The sequence below is a fragment of the Schistocerca serialis genome, chromosome 2 (assembly GCF_023864345.2).
Source record: "Schistocerca serialis cubense isolate TAMUIC-IGC-003099 chromosome 2, iqSchSeri2.2, whole genome shotgun sequence".
In the NCBI taxonomy this organism is placed as follows: Eukaryota; Metazoa; Arthropoda; class Insecta; order Orthoptera; family Acrididae; genus Schistocerca; species Schistocerca serialis.
The window spans coordinates 412,305,287-412,331,469 of record NC_064639.1 but is presented as its reverse complement, the minus strand read 5'-3'; the positions used below and the strand labels follow the sequence as shown (position 1 = coordinate 412,331,469).

The 26,183-nt window shown below is 43.0% G+C and overlaps 1 protein-coding gene across 2 annotated transcripts in view; it reads left to right on the top strand.

Annotated features, from left to right (window-relative positions):
- LOC126455581 (uncharacterized) overlaps positions 1–26,183 on the top strand; it is a 130,239-nt gene that overhangs the window by 37,776 nt on the left and 66,280 nt on the right. For both annotated transcript variants that reach the window (XM_050091337.1, XM_050091336.1), the window contains exons 2-3: positions 236–397; positions 25,229–25,387. In XM_050091337.1, coding sequence (XP_049947294.1) covers positions 236–397; positions 25,229–25,387 — 321 coding nt within the window. The remainder of the gene's footprint in view (positions 1–235; positions 398–25,228; positions 25,388–26,183) is intronic.

Genomic DNA, 26,183 nt, shown 5'->3' with positions numbered 1-26,183 from the left:
AAAAATGATGGTTTAGTGACCGGAATTAAAAAGGAAATGTGCCTTTCTTTCACTTATTTTTGTGAGTGAATGGTGAGTGGTGAGTCATGAAAAAGAACTAGTTCATTCCAGTGAGTGACAAGTTCTGATCCAATCTCTGATAAGAACAGTTTTTCCCATTTCTGCTTAAGTCACACTCATTCTGATACATGCCACTATCTATCTGGCCTCAGTTATCTTGAATGTTTCTTTTCAGGGCCCATATGCTATGGATTTGGAGTCTCTGGAAGACTGTGACGATCCAGAATATAAAGATTTACTCGAATGTGACGTTCATCTTGTGCAGCTCAACAATGGCGACATAGTGTACCAGGGAAATATAACGTTCAACTTTGACATGGATGATCCGAAGCTTCTTGTAAGTACTTTCTACGACGAACAAGCCAACTGATATTTGTGACAGGTTTACATAGGTATGAATCACACAACCACAGCAAAAACTTTTGCTTAAGCTCGTGTTCTCTTCCAATAAGTTGTAGTAACTGTGGAGAAGTTGTAGTAACTGTGGAGAACATAGTTTGTTATTTCTGCGTCCAGGAAAGAAAAAGTTTCATTCCTACAGGACGCCTTATGAGAACATGCTCTATGAACATGATAAAAACCCAGTGAATAATTGTTTTGTAAACACAGAAATTTGCATCTGGGTACACGTTTCTTTATGGTTAATGTAGGTGCTCCAGTAACGTTCCAATTTTCCTAACCGTCGAATAGGAAATTTGTTTCCAACTTTGCATAATGGTTGTTTACAGCATGAAAATCTCATCATTAAACGAATGTTCCTTTCAGATGTTTAGGTTGAAATAGATAAGTCATATTGGGACGAAATTTGAAGAATAAACTGGGTGGAGAAATGACACGTAACTGAGACTTACATCCATCTCAGTATCCATACTCCACAAACCACTATGAGGTGAATGTCTGATGGTACTTCTCAACTCACCACATATTAGGGTTTCTTTCTCAGACCACGGGAAGAATGACTGCTTCAGTGACTCTTAGAGAAAATAGGATCTAAATGTTCATTAGAAGAAGCAAGGCAGTTAATGGAAGAGGCCTTACCCACACCATTTGATACAATTGAAATTCCACCTACCTCTTCTTCTGAAATTAGGAAGATGATAAACTCTCTCAAGAATAAAATCTCACATGGAATTGATGGCATTTCCAGCAGGATAATAAAAGCTTGTTCCCAAGAAATAAGTGGGATTCTTAGCCACATATGTTATAGCTCTCTGAAGCAGGGTATTTTCCCAGGTAGACTGAAGTATGCCATTGTTAAACCACTGCGTAAAAAGGGGGATACATCTGATGCTAACAACTACCTCCCAATCTCTCTTCTGACTGCATTATCCAAAATTCTTGAAAAAGTAATGTATTGTAGAGTAGCTTCACACCTTTGCAAAAATAAAGTTTTAACAAAATGTCAGTTTGATTTCCAGAAGAGTTTTTCAACGGAAAATGCTATATATACTTTCAATAATGAGATATTAAATGCTCTGAGTAACCGGAAGTCACCTGTTGGGATTTTTTGTGATGTATGAAAGGCTTTTGATAGTGTAAATCACGGAATACTTCTATATAAGCTAAAGTACTGTGGTATGAATGGGACAGTGCTCAAATGGTTTAAATCATACCTAACTGTAAGAGTGCAGAAAGGTGAAATAGGCAGTTCACATAATATCCAAAAAACTAGTGATTTCTCATACTGGGGAACAATCAAGAATGGGGTGCCGCAAGGTTCGGTCTTGGATCCTCTGATGTTCTTAATATGTATATTAATGACTTGCCATTCTATATCCACGAAGATGCAAAGCTGGTACTTCTTGCCGATAATACAAGTATAGCAATCACACCCAACAGTCAAGAATTAACTGGCGAAATTGTAAACGATGTTTTTCAGAAAATCATTAAGTGGTTCTCTGCAAATGGGCTCTCATTAAACTTTGACAAAACACAGTATATACAGTTCCACACAGTAAATGGAATGACACCATTAATATATATCAGAAATCGGTAGGTAAGGTAGAATATTCAAAATTTCTAGGTGTATGCATTGATGAAGGGTTGAACTGGAAAAAAACACACTGAGGATCTGCTGAAACGTTTGAGTTCAGCTACTTATGCTATTAGGGTCATTGCAAATTTTGGTGATATACATCTCAGTAAATTAGCTTACCATGCCTATTTTCATTCTCTGCTTTCGTATGGCATCATATTCTGTGGTAACTCATCATTGAGTAAAAGAGTGTTCATTGCACAAAAGCGTGTAATCAGAATAGTTGCTGGAGCTCATCCAAGATCATTCTGCAGACACTTATTTAAAGAGCGAGAGATCTTCACTGTAGCCTCACAATATATATATATTCTCTTACGAAATTTGTTATTAACAACCCGAATGAATTCAAAAGAAATAGCAGTGTACATGGCTACAACACTAGGAGAAAGGATGATCTTCACTAATCAAGGTTAAATCTAACTTTGGCTCAGAAGGGGGTAAATTATGCTGCCACAAAAGTCTTTGGTCACTTACCTAATAGCATCAAAAGCCTGACAGAGAGCCATATAGCATTTAAAAGGAAATTAAAAGAATTTCTTAATGGCAACTCCTTCTACTCATTAGATGAATTTTTCGATATAGTAAGTGGGTAATTTCCCCAACCCCCACAAAAAAATTAAAAATATTAAGTGTCATGTAATATATTGTGTAATGTAATATCTTGTATAGACAACTTTTAGTAACCTGACACGTTCCACATCATTACGAAGTGTCGTATTCATGATCTGTGGAACAAATACTAATCTAATCTAATCTGTCTGCACTGTAATTAGTCTAACCTTGTTTTGTCTTGTCGTTAAGGGAGACAGCGTAGAGAGCTGCAGTATATTCCTAAACTCCTCACACTGACTCTTGAATCTTATTACAAGGGGCGTTCAATAAGTAATGCAACACACTATTTCTCCACCAATTTAGGTTGAAAAAATGCGGAAGTTGTGGAACATCGTGAAATATTCCCGCTTCAAACCCCTAAAGTTTCAAGAAGTTCCGACAGGTGGCAGCGCTGTATGTAGAATTTAAAATGGCGTTTCTAACGAAGTTGGCGTTCCGAGCAGACAACTGTCATTGAGTTTGTTTTGGCGGAAAACCAGAGCATCGCAGATATTCACAGACGCTTGCAGAATGTCTATGGAGACCTGGCAGTGAACAAAAGCACGGCGAGTCGTTGGACGAGTCATCTGTCATCATAGCAACACTGTCGTGGAAGCCTGCTCGTTCTCCCGCGTGCTGGTTGGCCACACACAGCTGTGACTTCCGCAATGGTGGAACGTGCGGACACTCTCATTAAAGGTGGTCGACGGGTCACAACCAAACAACGCAACTAGACAACTCTGTTGATAGTGCTGGTACAATCGTCCATCGATTGGGATACACTAAAGTGTGTGTCCGTTGGGTTCCTCGACACTTAACATAAGACCATAAAGAGCAACGAAGGACCTCCGTTGGGATTTGCTTCCGCGTTACGAGTCTGATCGCAACATTTTTTGTAGAAAATCGTCTCATACTATGAAATCTGGGTTCGTTGGTCTGTTGTTCCTCATCCACTCTGCAGCCCGGATCTCGCACCTTCCGGCATCCATCTGTTTTGCCTAATGAAGGATGCATTCGGCGGGAAGCAATAGGCGGATGGCGTGGAGTTTATTGATGTATCCGACGTCGACGAGTAGAGTGGTACCATGTGGGCATACAGGGGCTCCCAGTAAGATGGCGTAAGGCCATCGCATTGAATGGAGATTATTTTGAAAAATAGGGTTCTGTAGGTAAAAGAGTGGGAAATACTACGGTGTATTGGAATCCTGAACAAAACCAATCTGCTTCCATAAAAAGACGTGCTGCATTACTTATTGAGCGTCCCTTGTAAGCTGGATCTCGTGGGATAGACGATGTCCATCTTCAAGCGTCTGTCTTCATGCCAGTTTAGATTTTTCACCATTTCCGTTACAATTACCTCTAGATCAAACAAACCTGTACCCTACTTGTTTGTATACGTTCGATATCAACTGTTTGTTATCATTTCCACACTGTTGAGCCCACGGCGCCTCACAAGACTGGTTTGTATGCCATCCCATTTGCAGAGCCATTAATAGAATTTGTAGTTATGATTTATTCAATTCACGTCCCATTTCAGGATATTATAATCTCTTCTTCAGGTGTACATAAAACTGTAATACACAGAAGGAGTAGAGAGGGGGGGGGGAATATCATATAACAAGCATTTGTGATGTAAAATCGCGTTGAAGTGTTCGCCCATGTTGATGCTAGATAGGAGTATGGGTGTAGCTATTATGGACTCTACGATAATAGTCTAATAGCCACAGGTATTTTCGTGACCACTATTTTTAATGACGCGTTTTGAAAATATCATCATCAAATTGAATTCCATTAATTGAATCTGATGATGATATTTTCGAAACGCTTCATGAAAAATGCCTGTAGCTATTTTACTATTATTATAGCGTCCATAACAGCTATTCCCATACTCCTAGGTCGTACAATATAACGCATATGAAAAAACCAGATAAACAGACTAGGAAACAAGGCTACCCACTTATTATATATGGTCACGCAGAACACAGGGTCGGATCAGTGAGTGAAAAATCTCCAAATCACAGCATGTTGGGTGGGCCTAGAAAAAGGAGGAGAGGCCTAATAATCAAACGGTCCTAAAAATGCAATTTTCAGAAAGGAAAGACGAGAGAAAAAGGAAGCAAAGCCGAACACTTACGTCTTCACTCTGTCCGCCGTCGAAGAGCCGTTTGCCATCGACCCCAACAAGAACAGACTGGGGGGGTCGCTCTGGAGGAGCGTCGCGGGCAGAAACTGCGTGCAACAGGAAATAAACTGGAGGCGATATTGACGAAGATACGGTAAATAGGGACCGCTTTAATATTCCAACTAAACGATAATGAAACATGAACTGTGGTCCGTACGTAGTCAATATAGATATTTCACAGACGTAAAAATATGAGAAGCAGTATGTAACAAGGCAGCGATACATATCCAAGGAATAAAGAAGCACGATGGGCAGCACTTTGTAGAGTGACTGAATTTTCCAAATAACCTATAAGTGAACCGTAGTCTGTCACCTGAGTTACGTACAGCTCAACTTAGGTAATTATTCCAGTTCATATCGAAACAAATTGTTACATTCAGGTATTAGATGTTCAACAATTCCTGTTGTGTATCACTGATTTTATAGACACATGAAATCTTTTCAAAATCTGGTTGGATATTTACCCAAACATTTCAGTAAGTACTTCGTTACAGGTAACGGCATCACGTACAAAAAATGCGTTTCTGTTGATATTATGTGGCAGATCGTTAATACACAGCACGAATGGGGCGGATCCTGACTCTTCCTTAGGACACTCCCGACTGTCTGCAGGACGGTCTCCATCGAAGGTGACGGGCTGCGTCCTAACCAAGAAATTCTCAATCCAGCCACACATTTCGCGTGATAGCCCATATGATAGTAATTAGTAAGTGTTGGTATGTTACTGGTCCAAATGCTTGTCAGAAGCAAAGACGTACTGCCTTGCTACAAGGCTTCCAGGAAATCATGTGAGAAAAGCGCGAGTTGTGTTTTGCATGATCGATGCTTTCGGAATACATTTTAGTTGGTTTAGAGATAATTATTTTAGAGATACAGGGGTCGATAATAATATGTGAAAACCACAAACACGTCACTGTGCCTAATATGGTGTAGGAAAACAGTTGTCATTCAGAACAGCTTTCCGTCATAGATGTATGGCAGAAAGCACGAAGTACACTACTGGCCATTAAAATTGCTACACCACGAAGATGACGTGCTACAGACGCGAAATTTAACCGACAGGAAGAAGATGCTGTGATATGCAAATGATTAGCTTTTCAGCGCATTCACACAAGGTTGGCGCCGGTGTCGACACCTACAACGTGCTGACATGAGGAAAGTTTCCAACTGATTTCTCATACTCAAACAGCAGTTGACCGGCGTTGTGTGGTGACGCGTTGTTTTGATGCCTCGTGTAAGGAGGGGAAATGAGTACCATCACGTTTCCGACTTTGATAAAGGTCGCCCTATCGCGATTGCGGTTTATCGCATCGCGACACTGCTGCTCGCGTTGGTCGAGATCCAATGACTGTTAGCAGAATATGGAATCGGTAGGTTCATGAGGGTAATACGGAACGCCGTGCTGGATCCCAACGGCCTCGTATCACTAGCAGTTGAGATGACAGCCATCTTATCCGCATGGCTGTAACGGATCGTGCAGCCACGTCTCGATCCCTGAGTCAACAGATGGGGACGTTTGCGAGACAACAACCATCTGCACGAACAGTTCGACGACGTTTGCAGCAGCATGGACGATCAGCTCGGAGACCATGGCTCCGGTTACCCTTGACGCTGCATCACAGACAGGAGCGCCTGCGATGGTGCACTCAACGACGAACCTGGGTGCACGAATGGCAAATCGACATTTTTTCGGATGAATCCAGGTTCTGTTTACAGCATCATGATGGTCGCATCCGTGTTTGGCGACATCGCGGTGAACGCACATTGGAAGTGTGTATTCGTCATCGCCATGCTGACGTATCACCCAGCGCGATGGTATGAGGTGCCATTGGTTACACGTCTCGGTCACCTCGTGTTAGCATTGACGGCACTTTGAACAGTGCACGTTACATTGAAGATGTGTTACGACCCGTGGCTCCACCCTTCATTCGATCCCTGTGAAACCCTACATTTCAGCAGGATAATGCACGACCGCATGTTGCAGGTCCTGTACAGGCCTTTCTGGATACAGAAAATGTTCGACTGCTGCCCTGGCCAGCACATTCTCCAGATCTCTCACCAACTGAAAACGTCTGGTCAATGGTGGCCGAGCAACTGGCTCGTCGCAGTACGCCAGTCACTACTCTTGATGAACTGTGGTCTCGTATTGAAGCTGCATGGGCAGCTGTACCTGTACATGCCATCCAAGCTCTGTTTGACTCAATGCCCCGGCGTATCATGGCCGTTATTACGGCCAGAGGTGGTTGCACCCAAATTGCGTGAAAATGTAATCACATTTCAGTTCTAGTATAATAAATTTGTCCAATGCATACCCCTTTATCATCTGTGTTTCGTCTTGGTGTAGCAAATTTAATGGACAGTAGTGTACGTATGTAGGGAGCAGAGTATGTGACTAACCTGTAATTTCTACCGCATAGTGTTACACATTAATGCAAGTTATTGAGAAAAAGTAATTATTAAGAAAAAGTAATTATTGATAACTTACATAATCAAAATTATCATTCAAAAATAATTTAATTTCGTGGGAAACACAACAATCCCTCAAACTTCCTGGCAGATGAAAACTGTGTTCCGGACCGAGATTCGAACTCCAGTACTTCACCTACGCAGGCAAGTGCCCTACCATCTGAGCCACTCAAGCACGACTCACAACGCCTCCTCACAGCTTCAGTTCTGCCAGTACCTCGTCTCCTACCTTCCATACTTCACAGAAGCTCTTCTGTGAACCTTGCACTTGCCCACGAAAGTCAAAGATCCCAAGTTCGAGTATCGGTCCGGCACATAGTTTTAATTTGCCAGCAAGATTCATATCAGCGCACACTCCACTGCAGAGTGAAAATCTCATTCTGGAAACATCCCCCCAGGCTGCGGCTAAGCCATGTTTCCACAATATCCTTTCTTCCAGGAGTGCTAGTTCTGCAAGGTTTGCAGAAGCGCTTCTGTGTAGTTTGGAAGGTAGGAAACGAGGTACTGACAGAATTGAAGCTGTGAGGACATACCGTGAGTCGTGCATGGGTAGCTCAGACGGCACAGCACTTGCCCGCAAAAGGCGAAGGTTCTGAGTTCGAGTCTTGGTCCGATACACAGTTTTAATCTGCCAGGAACTTTCGCAACAGCGCACACTCTGCTGCAGAGTGAAAATATCTTTCAACAAACAAACCCTTTTAGTTTTTACCCCTTAGAAAATTTCATTTTACCCCTCAAAGGATTATAGCCCCTAGGTTGGGAGCCACTGTGCTAGCGGATTATTGAGACAGTGTTCGTTCTGGCACACTTTGCATTTTTGCCAGATGTACCCAAGATGGCGGCGATGACGTCATCCAAGATGGCGGCATGTAGACTTGGAAACAGTGCATGACATAATCCAATATGGCAACCATGATGTCAGCTGATGATGCAAGTACCATTATCCAAGATGGCAGCTTTTGGCCAGAAAGTGCCATGTCCCCTCCCCTCCCCTCCACTTCCACACAAAAATGGTGGGAAGTTCAAATTCCAACAGGATAATGCGTCACACCATGGTTATCTCTACTAACCTAAGAAAATCACAGGAAGATAGGTCACTTGGGCTACATCCACTAACTTATGTCATTAGACCGCCACCTCTTCCTAGGAACTGGAGCCAAGTTTGAATTTTGGCATGAAGATAAATCACTTGGGGTTTATGTACTAAGCTAAGAAAATGGTGTGAAAGTAAGGACGCTTGAACTACCTCCACTAACTTAAGTCACCCAATCGCCACCTCCTCCTAGGAACCAGCGACAAGTTTGAGTTTTGACGGTAAAGAAAGGTCAATTCACCTATCTCTACTAAGCTAAGAAAATGGTGCAAAAGAAAGGTTACCTCTACTGACCTCAGTCACTTGACTGCCACCTACTTCTAAGGATTCGTGGGAAAAGGAATTAATGAGTCTTCATTTTGCAGGCAGTTCCTCCACCATGAGATCTAGAGTCCAACTGACCTAGTACACAGTACTGCCACCAGAGGGTGCTGTCATCCCTCCTGTGATGTAATCCAAGATGGTGGTCTGGAGGGGGAAAATGGCGAGAAAACGACTCTGCCTGCGCTGGGCTGCTGGAGAGAGTAAGGAAGGAGTGTGCTTTATTTATTTTGGAACAATTTATTTAGGGATGGAGTATATTTATCACACTGATACAAAACACATGCTTGGGGTCAGAATACACAGTCTGCAGATCAGTAAACTACTCCTAAATAACACTCTGCAGACCTGCAAACAACTCCTAACTTACTGAAATAATTTCAGTACAGACCTGCAACTGCTCCTAAATAATACAGCACAGTGATGTGTAGACACACTCAGTACTCGTAAGCTATCCAAATAGCGCATAGCACAGCCTACAGACCTGCTCGCAAAATAATGCAACAGACACGTGCAGACACCATCGACCGCCCCCTGTCCATTGGACTGCACATGTGCCCAGAAGTCAGGATGCACTGACAGCCATGCAAAGTGACATGGCCGTCAGCTGTCAAACCACACAAAGGCGCCCATTTGGGTTCCGCACGCATGAGGTGGTGGCATCCCTTTCATTCTCAATACCTGAGAAATTCCTATTGAAATACGTGTTCAACTAGGCGCTGATGATGACACGACTGGACAGGAGCGAAGACCTATATACAGGGTGATTCAAAAAGAATATCACAACTTTAGGAATTTAAAACTCTGCAACGACAAAAGGCAGAGCTAAGCACTATCTGTCGGCGAATGAAGGGAGCTATAAAGTTTCATTTAGTTGTACATTTGTTCGCTTGAGGCGCTGTTGACTAGGCGTCAGCGTCAGTTGATGCTAAGATGGCGACCGCTCAACAGAAAGCTTTTTGTGTTATTGAGTACGGCAGGAGTGAATCGACGACAGTTGTTCAGCGTGCATTTCGAACGAAGTATGGTGTTAAACCTCCTGATAGGTGGTGTATTAAACGTTGGTATAAACAGTTTACAGAGAATGGGTGTTTGTGCAAAGGGAAAAGTTCTGGACGGCCGAGAACGAGTGATGAAAATGTAGCACGAAGCCCTGATCTTACACCCTGCTATTTTTTCTTATGGGGGTGTGTTAAGGGTATGGTATTTCGGCCACCTCTCCCAGCCACCACTGATGATTTGAAACGAGAAATAACAGCAGCTATCCAAACTGTTGCGCCTGATATGCTACAGAGAGTGTGGAACGAGTTGGAGTATCGGGTTGATATTGCTCGAGTGTCTGGAGGGGGCCATATTGAACATCTCTGAACTTGTTTTTGAGTGAAAAAAACCTTTTTAAATACTCTTTGTAATGATGTATAACAGAAGGTTATATTATGTTTCTTTCATTAAATACACATTTTTAAAGTTGTGGTATTCTTTTTGAATCACCCTGTACAAACCGCAGGTGCTTCAAGGTGGGCAGCGCAGTCCAGCGAAGACCTTATTGCCGAGCGACACTGCAGATGTCTGTTCCAGAATATCACAAGCTGCTTTCTCCCTAGCGATTGTAACAGACCATGCATGGCGTGTGGCTGACGCATCACCGCTTGTAGCTACACACCATCCGAAGCGCATCTAGCAATTTTTCCATTGTTCAGTACAGATGCATCAGTCACATGACATAGCCTGCATTCTACTCGTATACAGCCACGTATTTTTTATGTGGTTTAAAGCACTGTCTACTTGCGATTGTACGGTAAACCTGTCGGTCATCAGAGGACTTCCATCTCATTTGTGGTGAAACATGGTGCATTCCTCTAAATGAACTTTGATTTATGTGATGTACTCCATCCCCCCTGTCGCATCTTGGGTGCAAAATCGAGACTTCAGCGTCATAACTAAGTTAGCGATAGGAGCTTGTGAGGCAGAGCAATTTGCCTGACAGGTGTGCTGTTTACAGAGTTAGTGACAGAATTACATGTAATTTTCGCGTTTCGGACGCTGCTGCTATGTGTTTATCTGTTTCCTTGTGAGAGGTATTCGCCGTTACTAACGATCGTTTTATATAGGGCTGATGCAGGTGTAGTATAACTTCTGAACCGTGATCAGATGTGAACAGTGGACGCTATACATCTCCAGGAAGCTGTATTGTACTCGTATCACACAGAGGCAATGTTTTAAGGAAGTAGTTTTTTTCGTTTTATGGTTCGATAACATAGTTTATCCTAGAGAAACTGGGAAGAAAGATGTACGTCCTGCGCTTGAAATCTATTTCTTACATTGCAGTATTAACAGTGCTACATTCCATACGACTGATAGGTTGGAAACACAAGCGATCTAACATTATAGCCCATTTTAAGTGTAGATCATTGTAGCCATAGGAGTGCGTGTGTTTATGTTCTCTCTTACCAATACCTTCCAGGTACCGATCCTAGACTCTAGAACAATACTTTAGAGTTGATAGCTTGGTTGATTTACGTAAAAATGCGTCTTACGCCATCCGTCTGGAGATCCATCGCGTATAAAATCATTCGTGTCTTGTTCTTCTTAACCGTTTGCTATTACATCACGACACTTTGAAATCTGTTACTATACATCGATAAGGAGTGCTAAGCTCCTCGGCATGGGCGCATCTATCTGCATTCTCAATTATGCTCGCAAAGTAGAGAAGGGGTCGTTTAACTATGATACTGAAGTTCGGGAAACATGCTGGCACATCATAGGTCGGTATTGAAGTTACTGTAAAATTGTTAAAATTGTTTGCACTATCAATTGTGATGTTTATTATTAGAGTATATTGATGGTGTCTTTTCCATACCATCTGTGCATTGGCGCGCTGTTGGTTACCACATCATGATTGACTGACATCACTTGTTTGTGTTGGAGAGAGAGTTTTGGCGGCTGGGCTATACCTTCTGGGGTGGATCGCACCAAAACAGTGATCGCATACATGACTGCAATATGAGGAATCAGTCGAAACGGAATGTAGAGTTATTAGCTATTCCATTAGTGTGAGAGACGAGTCTAAATGTAGAGCTCATGTATCACCTTCGGACTGTAGTTTGGAGACTCTGCAAAACGTGAGCAAACACTTCCGGTTTCCTTATATTGCAACTGTCTTTTATTTAAAATCAGCCGCCGTGTGGTGTGTAATGCTATCCACCATAAGAACATGATTTACACCATGCAACATCTAGTTTCCTGCAAAATGCCATGGATCAGAACGTCTTAATGTCAGCTTAGAACCTGACACAGGACACGACGTCGTGGCAGAAAAAACAGAATGTATGGCATTATATAAAAGTGTGTTAGAAAACAATGTTTCAAACAACTAAACAGGACCAGAGGGAGCATCTCTTGGTACTTACAGTATAGTCTGTGGGATACGATCATTCACCTTGATTATAGCTGATCAAACTTTAAAGTGGCCTCTGCTGTGGCTGTATATTAATAGGATCGTGCCACACAGGCAGCAGTAGATGCAGCAGTTTGAGGTGTGTAAAGTCAGTGAGGGATGAGGCGTTCCATTAGGAATGCTGTTCTGGGGAGCATTGCAAAATCTCTTTCTCCTCGCTGGACAGCACTGCAGCTATGCGTCATTGCACCAGAATTGGTACCTAGGTGACTTCTATATCACTATATCAGATGAAGTTAGTGGAGTTTTTACAGTTCGTACTTTTTCTCTGTTGGGGGGTAGAGAATATCGATGATAGCATGTTGGGCTGGTTGATTTGAATGGACGCGGATCTGCTTCGGACTGTAGTATCTGTATCTAGTTAAAAATATACCACATGCGCGCATTTCCACCGAATTGTCAAAATGCGGTTCTGTTGCACTAACTCAGGTTGTTCTGTTTCTACACGGGTTGCAGGAGGGGGTGGACATGGCTTTCTACGACTTCTGCTCACTTCTGGCCTAAATTGGAACGATCACATGTGGACAGATGTAGAAGTGGGAGCAGTTGCATGATGCATAGGGGCTGACTAAAACCATGTTGGAATTTTACTGTAGCAGCTAGGTTCGGAAAAGGTGTCTCGTTTTGAGATATGGGAGTGCCAGAAATATGACTGAGTAGTGGCTGTAATCATTAGAGGAATTATAATAGGATCTAATGCAGGTACGTGCTTGAATGGAAAGACCTGATTCCAAATCATGGACATTATTTCTAGCGGATAGCATAACACTGCTGTTTGTGTTCCTACTCAATCAGTCATCGCCTATAACTCAGTGGAGATATCACAGAACCTCTGATATGGTATCGAGACAAAATGCGCTACAAATACTATAGAATTATCTAGCTGGGGCGGTGTGAGGGAGTCGCAAATACCACTTACATGCCACGTTCCTTAGGCGAATCACTTTCAAAATGAGATAATTTTATCATGAGGTTGCATCGCGGGCTACGTGTTGGTCTAATAATACACATTCCTATGATCACCGTCACGGTATTTGTCTGGAAAAACCCACCTCATTCAGAGCTAATGTCGCACCTCGATTCATAAAGCGGGTATAGCTTTTAACATGGATACTTGTGTGCAGCTGTAGAAAGAAGACCGCTTGTGACAGTAACATAAAGTAGTTGTTGCGATCGATTTTTTTTAACATCTGGCCGATTACGTCTTTCCTTCTAAGATACAGTGGTAGCACTTTCATGAAAAACCAAAGCGACATGCCCACCCATCGTTGATTTTCGGTCAGTGTTATTTTGCATTGTGTGGAATCATTTATTGGTCAAGTATTACACTTAGTAGTAGTGGACGTGTGATATGTCCGCATTTGAGCATCAGGCTTATAATGTATGTGTCTGTATTCCAACATGTGTAAATGAAATGACTATGTCTGGTCGTAAGGATGGTACAGATATTTCCATTTCCAGGGCCACAGCCATAAACAGAATGTATTTCTGATACTTCGCTCATTGTCGAATGTCGTTCAGCTGAGACCGCGATCGGGACATTTAGTTGTAAGTACAGGGATAAAATATATATATGACCGATTTCTTAGGATAAACATTCTACCTGTACGCGCTTGGCCTGCATCGCCAGTGACCTGTGTGGACGTGATTCACGTTTCCCAACAATGGTAGCAGCTGTCAGACTGGAGATGCCTGTTGGAGTGTAGGAATTTATATGAACTAACTGTGTTGTCGTCTAGATGACCAAATAGGGAACTAATGCTTAGTATGTGTTGGATAGCTTTCGTGATCACGTGGAAATTTTAGAAGATTGAATGTGGAGGTGCGTTTGCACTGAATCGTTATTCCCTCCCATGTAAATTGTTCGGTTGATTGCTTCTGCCCATTTCGCGCCTTTATTTAGTTGAGAGAAGATCGATTGTGGTGTGTGCATCTAGCGTGTGGAAGACATGTTTGCCAGTTCTCTAGACATGAGAAACACTTTGGTTTACCTTGTAAATTATATGGACGATTTGGAATCTACTACATCACCGACATCGGTATTCGAGAGTGGAAATATCAGTTTCCTCTATTTGTTTCGAGCTGCCTAGTAAAAGTCTTCACAGGGATAAGTTTCTAGTTACTCAATGCTCTAGAGCACGCTCCACATAGCTAAAGTTTCGGGTTTGTAGAGAAATAATTCCCAGTCTGCATCTTCGGAATTATGTAGTGTGAGCGACTGGTAGGATACTGGTGTGTGCAAACCATGCAAAAATATATTTGTTCCTGTAATCCCCTGAGTCTGGAGATGGGTATAGAAAAAAGCAATCAGGGAAGCAGGTCCGGACCAGAAACAATAACGCGTTTGTGTCTAGGCGGAAATGAGCCTGTCTTTGCAACAACAGTTCTGAGAAGGACTTCGATCCACTGACGGCTTTCTGATGTAAAAGGGATGATTTTGTATGGTAGAGGATATGAATTGTATGTTTACTACATCGACACGGTATGCGGTGATATATTGCTCGTTTCAGTGGGTTGTAATTGAGTAAGAGTCTTTTCGTATTTGACGATATGTATGGCACTTTGCGAGGTATAGTTGTCAGTGCAATATGGCGATCAGTGTAAAATAGTTTTTTTGCCGCTGAAAGTCATTTCTATAGAAAGAAAGAAAAGGTGGACGGTGCTTCCCTAGGACTGAGGAGAATCGTGACACATAGCCAGTGTGACTGTAGGCATACTATAATTTTTTCGTGTGCTGAACAGATACAAAAGATAACTGCACTGTTAATGTAAAATGTGTGTATATTGCATTGAAGTTACTGTGGCTTATGTTGTGTAAAATGCGTATGTATTGCATTGTAAAGTTACTGTGGTTTATGCTGTGGCATGACAAGAGAAGATGACTGCATGTGCTATCGTGAGGGACGTATAGATTCAGCTCATCAATAACCATGAGGGTATGGGAGAGATTTTTTACATGGAAAATTGTGTGTGCTATGTATACTGAGATTTGTTCCACAAGCACAGCCGTCATGAGGAGATATTACCTGTACATTTATCAGTGTCAGACTGTAGCAGCAGTCATAGTATTTAATTGTAGTTACACTGGTAAATATGTTCCTGGCTTCCAATATTCTTGTGAATCTATTATATACTTGATGACCTGTAGACAACTTTGCAGGTTTAACTGTCAGTGCAATTCAACGATTTCTGCAAAATAATTTTATCTCTGAAAGTCTCATCTGCAGAAAGAAAGAAAAGGTGGATGGTGCTTCGATACTGGCGGCATCAGTAATTCGGTGGGTAAATTCAATAAGAGCCAGTCATAATGGTACATTCATTCACAAGACATCCTTTGTGCTAGGATATAGGAGTCTCCACATAGCGGTGAGAATGTTTGTGTATGTTGAGAGCAGGACGGGTATCATGTTAGGACTGCAGGAACAGTGCATTCTATTTTATTCTGCGCTATTTTCGTAAACAGGTTCTGTTAGGGGAAGAATTTCTGTGCATATAAGCTGAGACATTATGGAAACCCCTACAAAAGCGCACGTTAAGTATTTCTGGGACACTATGCAATTTACTAGAGTTCGACGGTTAATATTTTAGATAACCATGTGGCTTCAGTATAACATTGAGGACATTGCTAGATGTAGCTATGTGCAGTGGTGCGTCAGCCACATGTAACGCATGGTCCGTTACTATCGCTAGGGAGAAAGCACCTTGTGCTATTCTGGAACGGATTTCTGCAGTGTCGCTCGCCAATAAGCTCTTCAACTGGACCACAGGTAGAGGGAGGGGTCATATGAGCGGTAGCAAACACTCGCCCACTGCCCACCTTGGAGCGTCTGCGCTTTGTATATAGGTGTTCGCTTCCATCCAGTTGCATCATCAACAGTGCCTAGGTGAACACATATTTCGTTAGGAATTACTCAGGTGTTGAGTATGAAATGGATGCCACCACCTCAAAGTGGCAGACCTGAATGGGCGCCTTTGTGTGGTTTACAGCTGACGGCCATGTCACTTTGCAGGGCTGTCAGTGCATCCTGACTTCTCGGAATGCGTGCGGTCCAATGGACAGGGGGCGGTCAGTGGTGTCTGCATGTGTGTGTTGCATTATTTTGCAAGCAGGTCTGTAGGCTGTGCTATGCACTATTTGGATAGCTTACGAGTACTGAGCGTGTCTACACATCACTGTGCTGCATTATTCAGGTGCAGTTTGCAGGTCTGTACTGAAATTATTTCGGTAAGTTAGGAGTTGTTTCTGAGTCTGCAGAGCATTATTTAGGTGTCGTTTATAGGTCTGCAGAATGTGTATTGTGACCCCAAGCATGTGTTTTGTATCAGTGTGATAAATATACTCCATCCCTAAATAAATTGTTCCAAAATAAATAAAGTACAATCCTACCTCACTGTCTCCAACAGCCCAGCGCTGGCAGAGTCATTTTCGCGCCATTTCCCCCCTCCAGAACACCATCTTGGTTACATCACAGCAAGGCTGACAGCACCCTCTGGTGGCAGTAGTGTGTACTAGGTCAGTTGGACTCTGGATCTCATGGTGGAGACACCGCCTGCAAAATAAAGACTCATCTCCAGCACAGACAGAGTCCTTTAACCGCCATTTTCCCCCATCCCAAACCGCCATCTTGGGTTACGTCATGAAACAGACAACAGCACCCTCTGGTGGCAGTGCTGTGTACTAGGTCAGTTGGACTCTAAATCTCTTGGTGGAGACACTGTCTGTCGCCATTTTCCCCTGCCATCTTGGATTACATAATGGGACAGAAGGCAGTACCCTCTGGTAGTGGTATTGTGTACTAGGTCAGTTGGAGTCTGGACCTCGTGGTGAACATGCTGGATGTATGTGCTGCATGAAATTGTTTAAATAAAGACTGGTGCATGCAAAAAAAAAAGACATGTCCAGCACTGGTCGGGTCCTTTTCCCAAGAATCCTTAGGAGGAGGTGGCACTCGAGTGACTGAGGTTAGTGGAGGTAACCTTTATTTTGCACCATTTTCTTAGCTTAGTAGAGATAGGCTAATTTACCTTTCTTCACCACCAAAATTCAAATTTGGTGCCGGTTCCTAGGAGGATGTGGTGGTCGTGTGACATATGTTAGTGGAGGTAGTTCAAGTGTCCTTTCTTTCACATGATTTTCTTAGTGTAGTAGAGAAACCCCAAGTGATTTATCTTTGTGCCAAAATTCAAACTTGGTGCCAGTTCCTAGGAAGAGGTGGCGGTCTAATGACTTAAGTTAGTGGATGTAGCCCAAGTGACCTATCTTCAGGCGATTTTCTTAGGTTAGTAGATTTAACCATGGTGTGATGTATTATTCTGCTGGAATTTGAACTTCCAACCATTTTTCTGGGGAAGGGGAGCGGGGTGTGGCACTCTCCCGCCAAAAGCCGCCATCTTGGATAATGGTACTTGTGTCACCAGCTGATGTCAGGGGTCATCATCTTGAATCATGTCATGAGCTGTTTCCAAGTCTACACGCCGCCATCTTGGATGACGTCACCGCCACCATCTTGGATATATCTCGCAACAATGTAGACTTTGGTAGAACGAACACTGTCCCAATACTTAGGGGAAGCAGTTGATCTGTCGAGAGGAGTGTCTAGTGTACAGGGCAATCCTGTTAGACCACGATCAATGACATTAAGGTTAATTCTTATGACTGTGCCTCAAATGATGCTGGAGAGTCGCTAAGGCTTAATGTGGAGCCTGTCTTACCAAGTGATATGTTGTGTTTAGTAGTACTGCTGGAGGATAGTGAGGCATTCAGTGCAGTTTGTTGTTTGGTAAAATGTAGTACATACATGTACAAGAGAGGGGCAGAGGCTAGGTGGTACCTGTAAATGTGGATAATTTTGACACCAGTGACTTTAAGCTGTTCAAGGAAGTGTTGTTGGCCACATAAAAGATTGTGTGCAACTTATGTCCTCAATTGTTTGCTGGATGTCACAATTGGTGTACAGTTTTTGCCCTCTACAGCTCCCTCTTGTACCATGGAAGTCATTCGCTGATGTCTTAACAGATGTTCTATCATCCTGTCCCTTCTCCTTGTCAGTGTTTCCCACATATTCCTTTCCTCTCCAATACTGCACAGAACCTGTTCACTCCTTACCTTATCAATCACCTAATTTTCAACATTCATCTGTAGCACCTCATCTCAAATGCTTCGATTCTCTTCTGTTCCAGTTTTTCCATAGTTCATGTTTCGCTACCGTACAATGCTGCGCTTGAAATGTCTATTCACAAAAGTTTCTTCCTCAAATTAAGGCCTATGTCTGATACTAGTAGTCTTCTCTTGGCCAAGAATGCCCTTTTTGCGAGTGCTAATCTGCTTTTGATGTTCGCCTTTCTCCATTCGTCATTGATTATTTTGTTGTCTAGGTAGTAGAATCTACTTCGTGACCTTCAACCCTGATGTTAAGTTCCACGCTGTTGACATTTCTGATACTTCTCATTACTTTCGTCTTTTTCGATTTACTCTCAATCCATATTCTGTACTCATTAGACTGTTCATTCCATACAGGAGTCATGCAATTCTTCTTCACTTTCACTCATGATAGCAATGTCATCCGCTAATCATATCGTTGATATCCTTTCACCTTGAATTTTAATTCCTCTCCTAAACCTTTCTTTTATTTCCATCATTGCTTCTTCGATGTACAAATTGAACAGTAGAGACGAAAGACTACACCCCTGTCTACACCCCTGTCTACACCCCTTTTAATCCGAGCACTTCGTTCATGGCCGTTCACTCTTATCATTCCCTCTTGGCTCTTGTACATATTTAATATTACCCGTCTCTCCCTATCACTTGCCCCTATTTTTCTCAAAATTTTTAACATCTTGCACCATTTTACATTGTCGACAGATCCTCTGATCGAGTCTTGATTTTTCTGTAGTCTTGCTTCCAGCCGGCCAGTGTGGCCGGGCAGTTCTAGGCGCTTCAGTCGGGAACCGCGCAACCGCTACAATCGCAGTTTCGAATCCTTCTTCGGGCATGGATGTGTGTGATGTCCTTAGGTTAGTTAGTTTTAAGTAGTTCTAAGTTCTAGGGGACTGATGACCTCAGATGTTAAGTACCATAGTGCTCAGAGCCATTTGAACTATTCTTGCTTCCATTATCAACTGCAATGTCAGAATTGCCTCTCTGGTGCCTCTACCTTCGTAAAGCCAAACTGATCGTCATATAACACATCCTCAATTTTCATTTCCGTTCTTCTGTATATTATTCTTGTCAGCAACATGGATGCATGAGCCGTAAAGCTGATGGTGCAATAATTCTCGCACTTGTCAGCTCTTGCTGTGTATGGACAATATTTTTTTTCGGAAGTCAGACTCATACGAGAGTTGTTTTTTAAGTAAGGGCCGTTTTTATTTTAAAAAAAGATACAAATACTATTGTAAAACAACTTTTATTTTCTGATTCTACACACTTTTACCTATTTTTCTACATAGTTGCCTTGTTTATTTAAGCACTTGTCATACTGTACAACAAAGTTTTTAATTCCCTCTTCAAAGAATTCAGCCGCCTGCTCCGACAGCCAAGAGTTCACGGCCACTTTCACTTCATCGTCTTCATTGAAGCACTGCCCGCCAAGATGGTGTTTCAGGTACTGGAAAAGGTGAAAATCGCTGGGAGCAAGGTCGGGGCTGTATGATGCATGGTCCAAAACTTCCCAGCCAAAAGAATTAATCAAATCCCGAGTCTTTTGAGAGGTGTGAGGCCTAGCGTTATCGTGCAAGAGCAAAACTCCTTTTGTCAGCATGCCGCGCCTTTTGTTTTGAATTACTCTGCGGAGCTTCTTTAGAGTTGCACAGTAGGCATCTGAGTTGATTGTTGTTCCTCATGGCATAAAGTCCACTAGCAAAACACCGCGCCAGTCCCAGAACGCAGTTGCCATAATCTTGTGCTTTGACAGCGTGTGTTTGGCTTTGACCTTGACGGGTGAGGTTGTGTGTCGCCATTCCATCGATTGTCGCTTGCTTTCGGGAGTGATATGGGATACCCATGTTTCATCTCCAGTGACAATTTGACTCAACATGTCATCCCCTTCTTCCTCATAACGAATCAAAAAGTCCAATGAAGTGGCAAATCTCTTCCCTTTGTGGTCCTCTGTGAGGAGTCTGGGTACCCACCGAGAACACAGTTTCTTAAAGTTTAGGTTTTCAGACACAATTTTGTACAAAACCGATCTTGAAACTTGTGGAAATTCCAAAGAAAGAGTGGAAATTGTGAATCTTCTGTCCTCACGAATCTTTGTTTCGACTGCAGCCACCAAATCATCAGTGATCACAGAGGGCCGGCCTGAGCGTTCATCGTCATGGACGTTTTACGGCCATTTTTAAACTCTCTAACCCATTGACGCACTTTACCTTCACTCATTGCAGTCAAGCCATAAACTTGTTAACTGACGATGAATTTCTGCAGCTGATAGGCTTCTCGCGCTCAAAAAACGTATCACTGACCGTATCTCACACGCGGCGGGCGATTCAATAATGGTAAACATTATAAAGTAGCACAGCGATCCGTACACGTCAGCTACAGAGCTGCAACTTACGTTAGTGTGAACGGAAAGGATGCCGGCAAGTGGCGCGGTGGCTTGTTACGGCGTCCGCGCGAACTACGGGACTATACGTGCGAACGGCCCTTACTTAAAAAACAACCCTCGTACATTCTACACACCAACGTAAATAGTCGTTTTGCTGCCACTTCCCCAATGATTTTAGAAATTCTGATGGCATGTTATCTTTCCCTTGTGTCTTATTTGATCTTAAGTCCTCCAAAGCTCTCTTAAATTCTGATTCTAATGCTGGATCTATATCTGTTTTAAATTGGCTCGTTTCTTCTTCTCTCACATCAGACAAAAATTCCCTTATCATAGAGGCCTTCAATGTACTCTTTTCATCCATCCGCTCTCTCCTCTGCATTTAACAGTGGAATGCCCTGCGCACTTTTAATGGTAACACCCTTGCTTTTAATGTCACCGAAGGTTGTTTTGACTTTCCTGTATGCTGAGTCTGTCCTTCCGACAATCATTTGTTTTTCGATGTCTTCATATTTTTCATGCAGCCACTTCGTCTTAGCTTCCCTGCACTTCCCATTTATTTCATTTCTCAGCGACTTGTATTTCTGTATTCCTGAATTTCTCTGAACATTTTTGTACTTCGTTCTTTTATCGATCAACCGAATTATTTCTTATGTTATCCATCGTTTCTTCGCAGCTACCTTCTTTGTACTTCTGTTTTTCTTTCTAACTTGTGTGATTGCCCTTTTTAGAGATACGTATTCCTTTTCAACGGTACTGTCTACTGAGGTATTCTTTATTGCTGCATCTATAGGCTTAGGGCACTTCAAGCGTGTCTCGTGATTCCTTAGTACTTCTGTATCCCACTTCTTTGCGTATTGATTCTTCCTGGCTAATCTCTTAAACTTCAGCCTACTCTTCATCACTACTACATTGTGATCTGAGTCTATATATGCTTTCCAGTACGCCTTACAACCCAGTATCTGATTTCGGAATCTATGTATGAGCATGATGTAATCTAGGTGAAATCTTCCCGCATCACCTGACCAATTCCAAATATACTTCCTCTTGTGATTCTTGAACAGAGTATTCGCTATTACTAACTGAAATTTATTACAGAACTTAATTAGTCTTTCTACTTTTTCATTCCTTGTCCCAAGCCCATATTCTTCTGAATCCATTTCTGACCATAATAGATTATTTTTCTGTTACGTAGAGATGGTAGACCAACAGACACTAAGGCTCGCAGATATTGGTTAATAGGTGGATACAGAAGTTTGGAATGTTAGGGACAATAATTAGGAACAAAGGGCTGAATTTCATGTCAGACACGAAGGAAGAGTTGTTGGTTACTAAAGGTAAAAAAGTTGAGAATCTGTCGACTTCATCCGCAAGGTAACGGAACGTCGAAACCAGTTCATCCGACAACTGGAAAGTTGCTTAGTTATTACGTCAGTGTACACCTTTCGGATTGGGGCACATATTTATCCTTCGTAGTGAGTGCATAGAACTCGAAAATTCATACTAGCGCAGGTTTGTTGCCATCTGGGGTGATGCGCGGGAAGAAGATTTCGACTCCTTTCGACATGAGTAGCCAGAAAGGAGGCAGGAAGAGTCAGTCCGAGAATTTGCAAGAACGGTTGTATGTTAGAGTTAGAGTAGGTTTATCAGTAGTACATTAAGACGTGCTGTTAAGGTCCAGTGAGCAAATACTAGGGCATTGTAGAAGCATAAAGAGTCAGTAAAGCGAGTAGGAACGTCATCTCAATCTAAAGAAGGTCGATGGGTGATGTCATCGTGTCCATATACTCAGAGGGGGAAAACAAAGACGTTTGTAACATGGTACCAGGGCCGATACCAAGTAATTGAAACCACATTACAAGTAATTGTGAAGTTGCAGCTGCTGACAAGGATAACAGTCTATGACCATCAAGGGTGCGTCAAAAGCAATTTCACAAGAAGTATTAATGAAAGTGAGGAGAGAGGCGAAAAGGAAACGGAAGAATGAGCAACAGGAGAGGGAGGTCCAGACACTTCAAGCTTAATATGCACTGAGGGCAAGGAAATAATTGATATGTAATCTGTTTTGTGATTTTTGGGTATGTTTGTCTTTTGTGTATAGTATAGGGCGTTGACATTGTTTTAGATAAGGTTGTATATTAATGTCAAATTAGGATTTATTGGTAGTTTATTAAGACGTGCTGTTCAGAGGGAGCAAGGTCCTGAGGAGAGGGGAGGTGGGGTGGTATTGATCCCTGTCCACAGGTTGCCGTAAAAAGCCAGAAAAGAATGGGAGTCTTGGCAATGATCTACCATTTTTGATGGTGGAGGAGTGAGGGCACTGCGAGAGCCATAATGTTATCCAGTCACAGATTGCTATTAAGTTTATTGTTTAATGTACGAGGTAAGGGGGCTGGAGGAAATATTTTCAGGGGTACAACAGTTAGCAAATACATACTGGCCATTAAAATTGCTACACCAAGAAGAAATGCAGATGATAAAAGGGTATTCACTGGACAAATATATTATACTAGAACTGACATGTGACTACATTTTCACACAATTTGGGTGCATAGATCCGGAGAAATCAGTACCCAGAACAACCACCTCTGGCCGTAATAACAGTCTTGATACACCTGGGCATTGAGTCATACAGAGCTTGGACGGCGTGTGCAGGTACAGCTGCCCATGCAGCTTCAACACGATACCACAGTTCATCAAGAGTAGTGACTGGCGTACTGTGACGAGCCAGTTGCTCGGCCACCATTGACCAGACGTTTTCAATGGGTGAGAGATCTGGAGAATGTGCTGGCCAGGGCAGCAGTCGAACATTTTCTGTATCCAGAATGGACCATACAGGACTTGCAACATGCGGACGTGTATTATCTTGCTGAAATGCAGGGTTTTGCATGGATCGAATGAAGGGTAGAGCCACGGGTCGTAACACATCTGAAATGTATCGTCCACTGTTCAAAGTGCCGTCAATACGAACAAGAGGTGACCAAGACGTGTAATCAATGGCACCCCATTTCATCACGCCGGGTGATACGCCGATATGGCGATGACGAATACACGCTTCCAATGTGCGTTCACCGCGATGTCGCCAAACATGGATCCGATCATCATGATGCTGTAAACAGAACCTGGATTCGTCCGAAAAAATGACGTTTTGCCATTCTTGCACCCAGGGTCGTCGTTGAGAACACCATCGCAGGCGCTCCTGTTTGTGATGCAGCGTCAAGGGTAACCACAGCCACGGTCTCCGAGCTGACAGTCCACGCTGCTGCAAACGTCGTCGAGCTGTTCGTGCAGATGGTTGTTGTCTTGCAAACGTCCCCATCTGTTGATTCAGGGATCGAGACGTGGCTGCACGATCCGTTACAGCCATGCGGATAAGATGCCTGTCATCTCGACTGCCAGTGATAGGAAGCCGTTGGGATCCAGCAAGGCGTTCCGTATTACCCTCCTTAACCCACCGATTCCAGATTCTGCTAACAGTCATTGGATCTCGAGCAACGCGAGCAGCAATGTCGCGATACGATAAACCGCAATCGCGATCGGCTACAATCCGACCTTTATCAAAGTCGGAAACGCGATGGTACGCATTTCTCCTCCTTATACGAGGCATCAGAACAACGTTTCACCAGGCAACGCCGGTCAACTGCTGTTTGTGTATGAGAAATCGGTTGGAAACTTTCCACATGTCAGAACGTTGTAGGTGTCGCCACGGGCGCCAACCATGTGTTGATGTTCTGAAAAGCTAATCATTTGCACATCACAGCATCTTCTTCCTGTCGGTTAAATTTCGTGTCTGTAGCACGTCATCTTCGTGGTGCAGCAATTTTAACGGCCAGTAGTGTAGTAGTGGGAGGCCGAAATAGGTCTCAAAGGAGCACAGGAAGTTGCTCGGTGCATATGCACGATTAAACAAGCAGATGCCAGAAGTTATCAGAGTGGTATTCCATGAGTTCAGGAGGGTAAAAAGGTGAAGGATAAGGATAGGTGAGGGGGGGGGGGTAGAATATTAAAGACCATATTCAGGACACCAGACGCAAGTTACATGGGCAAACTGAACAAAGCAGTGGACACTGGAAGGGTGTTAGTAGAGGTAAATAAAGTAAGTATGGAGTGGCATTCCACACAGATTGTGAACTTGGAGAGCTGCATGTTGAACAACACATACGTGCTTCGACAGTTTACTAAGGAAGTCATAATCTCTATACCGAGATCTGGAAGCAGTTCAAACACGAATGTAAGTACAAGATTCAAGAATAACAATTGGTGAAATAAATGCGCCTCGGAATGATATAAATACGTCTGAATTTTGAGGCAGAAACGCTCTCGTCACTGAAGTCCAGCACCACCACCACAGACCAGCGCCAGGCTGGACAGTGAGAGAGTGTGGTACTAGGCTTTATAAAACGTATATCAGAAAACTTCGACAGTGCAATACAGGCTATACTATCTGCTTATTCTGTACTAATAGCTCTCATTTGCTTTCCAGACAAAGTGTTTGTTCTACACATGGGGCACTACTGGTGGCTGGTACTACTCCTATAGCCATGATGTGTATGACGTCATGGAGTTCTCATCGAAGAAATTTCCCAAGACTTTCCACAACGCTTTCTCTGCTATGGGTGTCAATGGCAAACCGATGAAGGCTGTAAGTAGATAGCAAGAAACGATCTCTTATTGTGTTTACAGTGATACTAGATTAGCATATTTTCACTGCTTGATGATCTACGTTGTACAGATTATGTAGTTGATCCAAAAGTGTGCCATCCAGGCTATGTGTAGAGGTCACGCAGATAAGAGAAACGCCATACAACAGAGGCGCATTACAGAGCCATGTGGGATCTCAGCCCGGATCTTCCAGCGCGTAGATAATTCCGATCTAGCACGGAAATGGAAGGACAGCACCTGCAGGTAGGACTGGAGCAGCTAGCCATGTGACATGGGGCTCTAATGGCCGTAAAACTGTAGAGCAGGCCCTCATGCCTCACAGTGTCAACGGCTCAGGAGTCGTCGAGTATTATGGCCATAGTACTCTCGACACTGTGTAGCCACCATGGCACTCTCTGCAAGTCGCACCAGTTGGGGCATCACAGAGTGGCTGCACCAGAATCTGAACTGTTCAGTGTGGAGAAGCTGTTGGTTGAGGATGAATTGCTGCAGCCTCTTCAGGTATAGCAGCTTGTAAACTTAGGAAAGCACCAGAAGCAGACCATAGAGCGAGATTTTGGAGGGCCATTAGTTATTCGTCGGTTAGGGGATTACCATTACCTCCATGTGCTTCCAGGCTTCTGAGTATATTACAGACCGCTTGACTGCATTAAATGAGGCTAAAATTTCCCTGCGGAGATGTATGGTAATTGCCTGTGTCAACAGGTTGGCCGTTCTCGCCTTACATGCATTGACCCTCTACAGTTTCTGTTGGACTTATTTTGCTGTGATGTGTT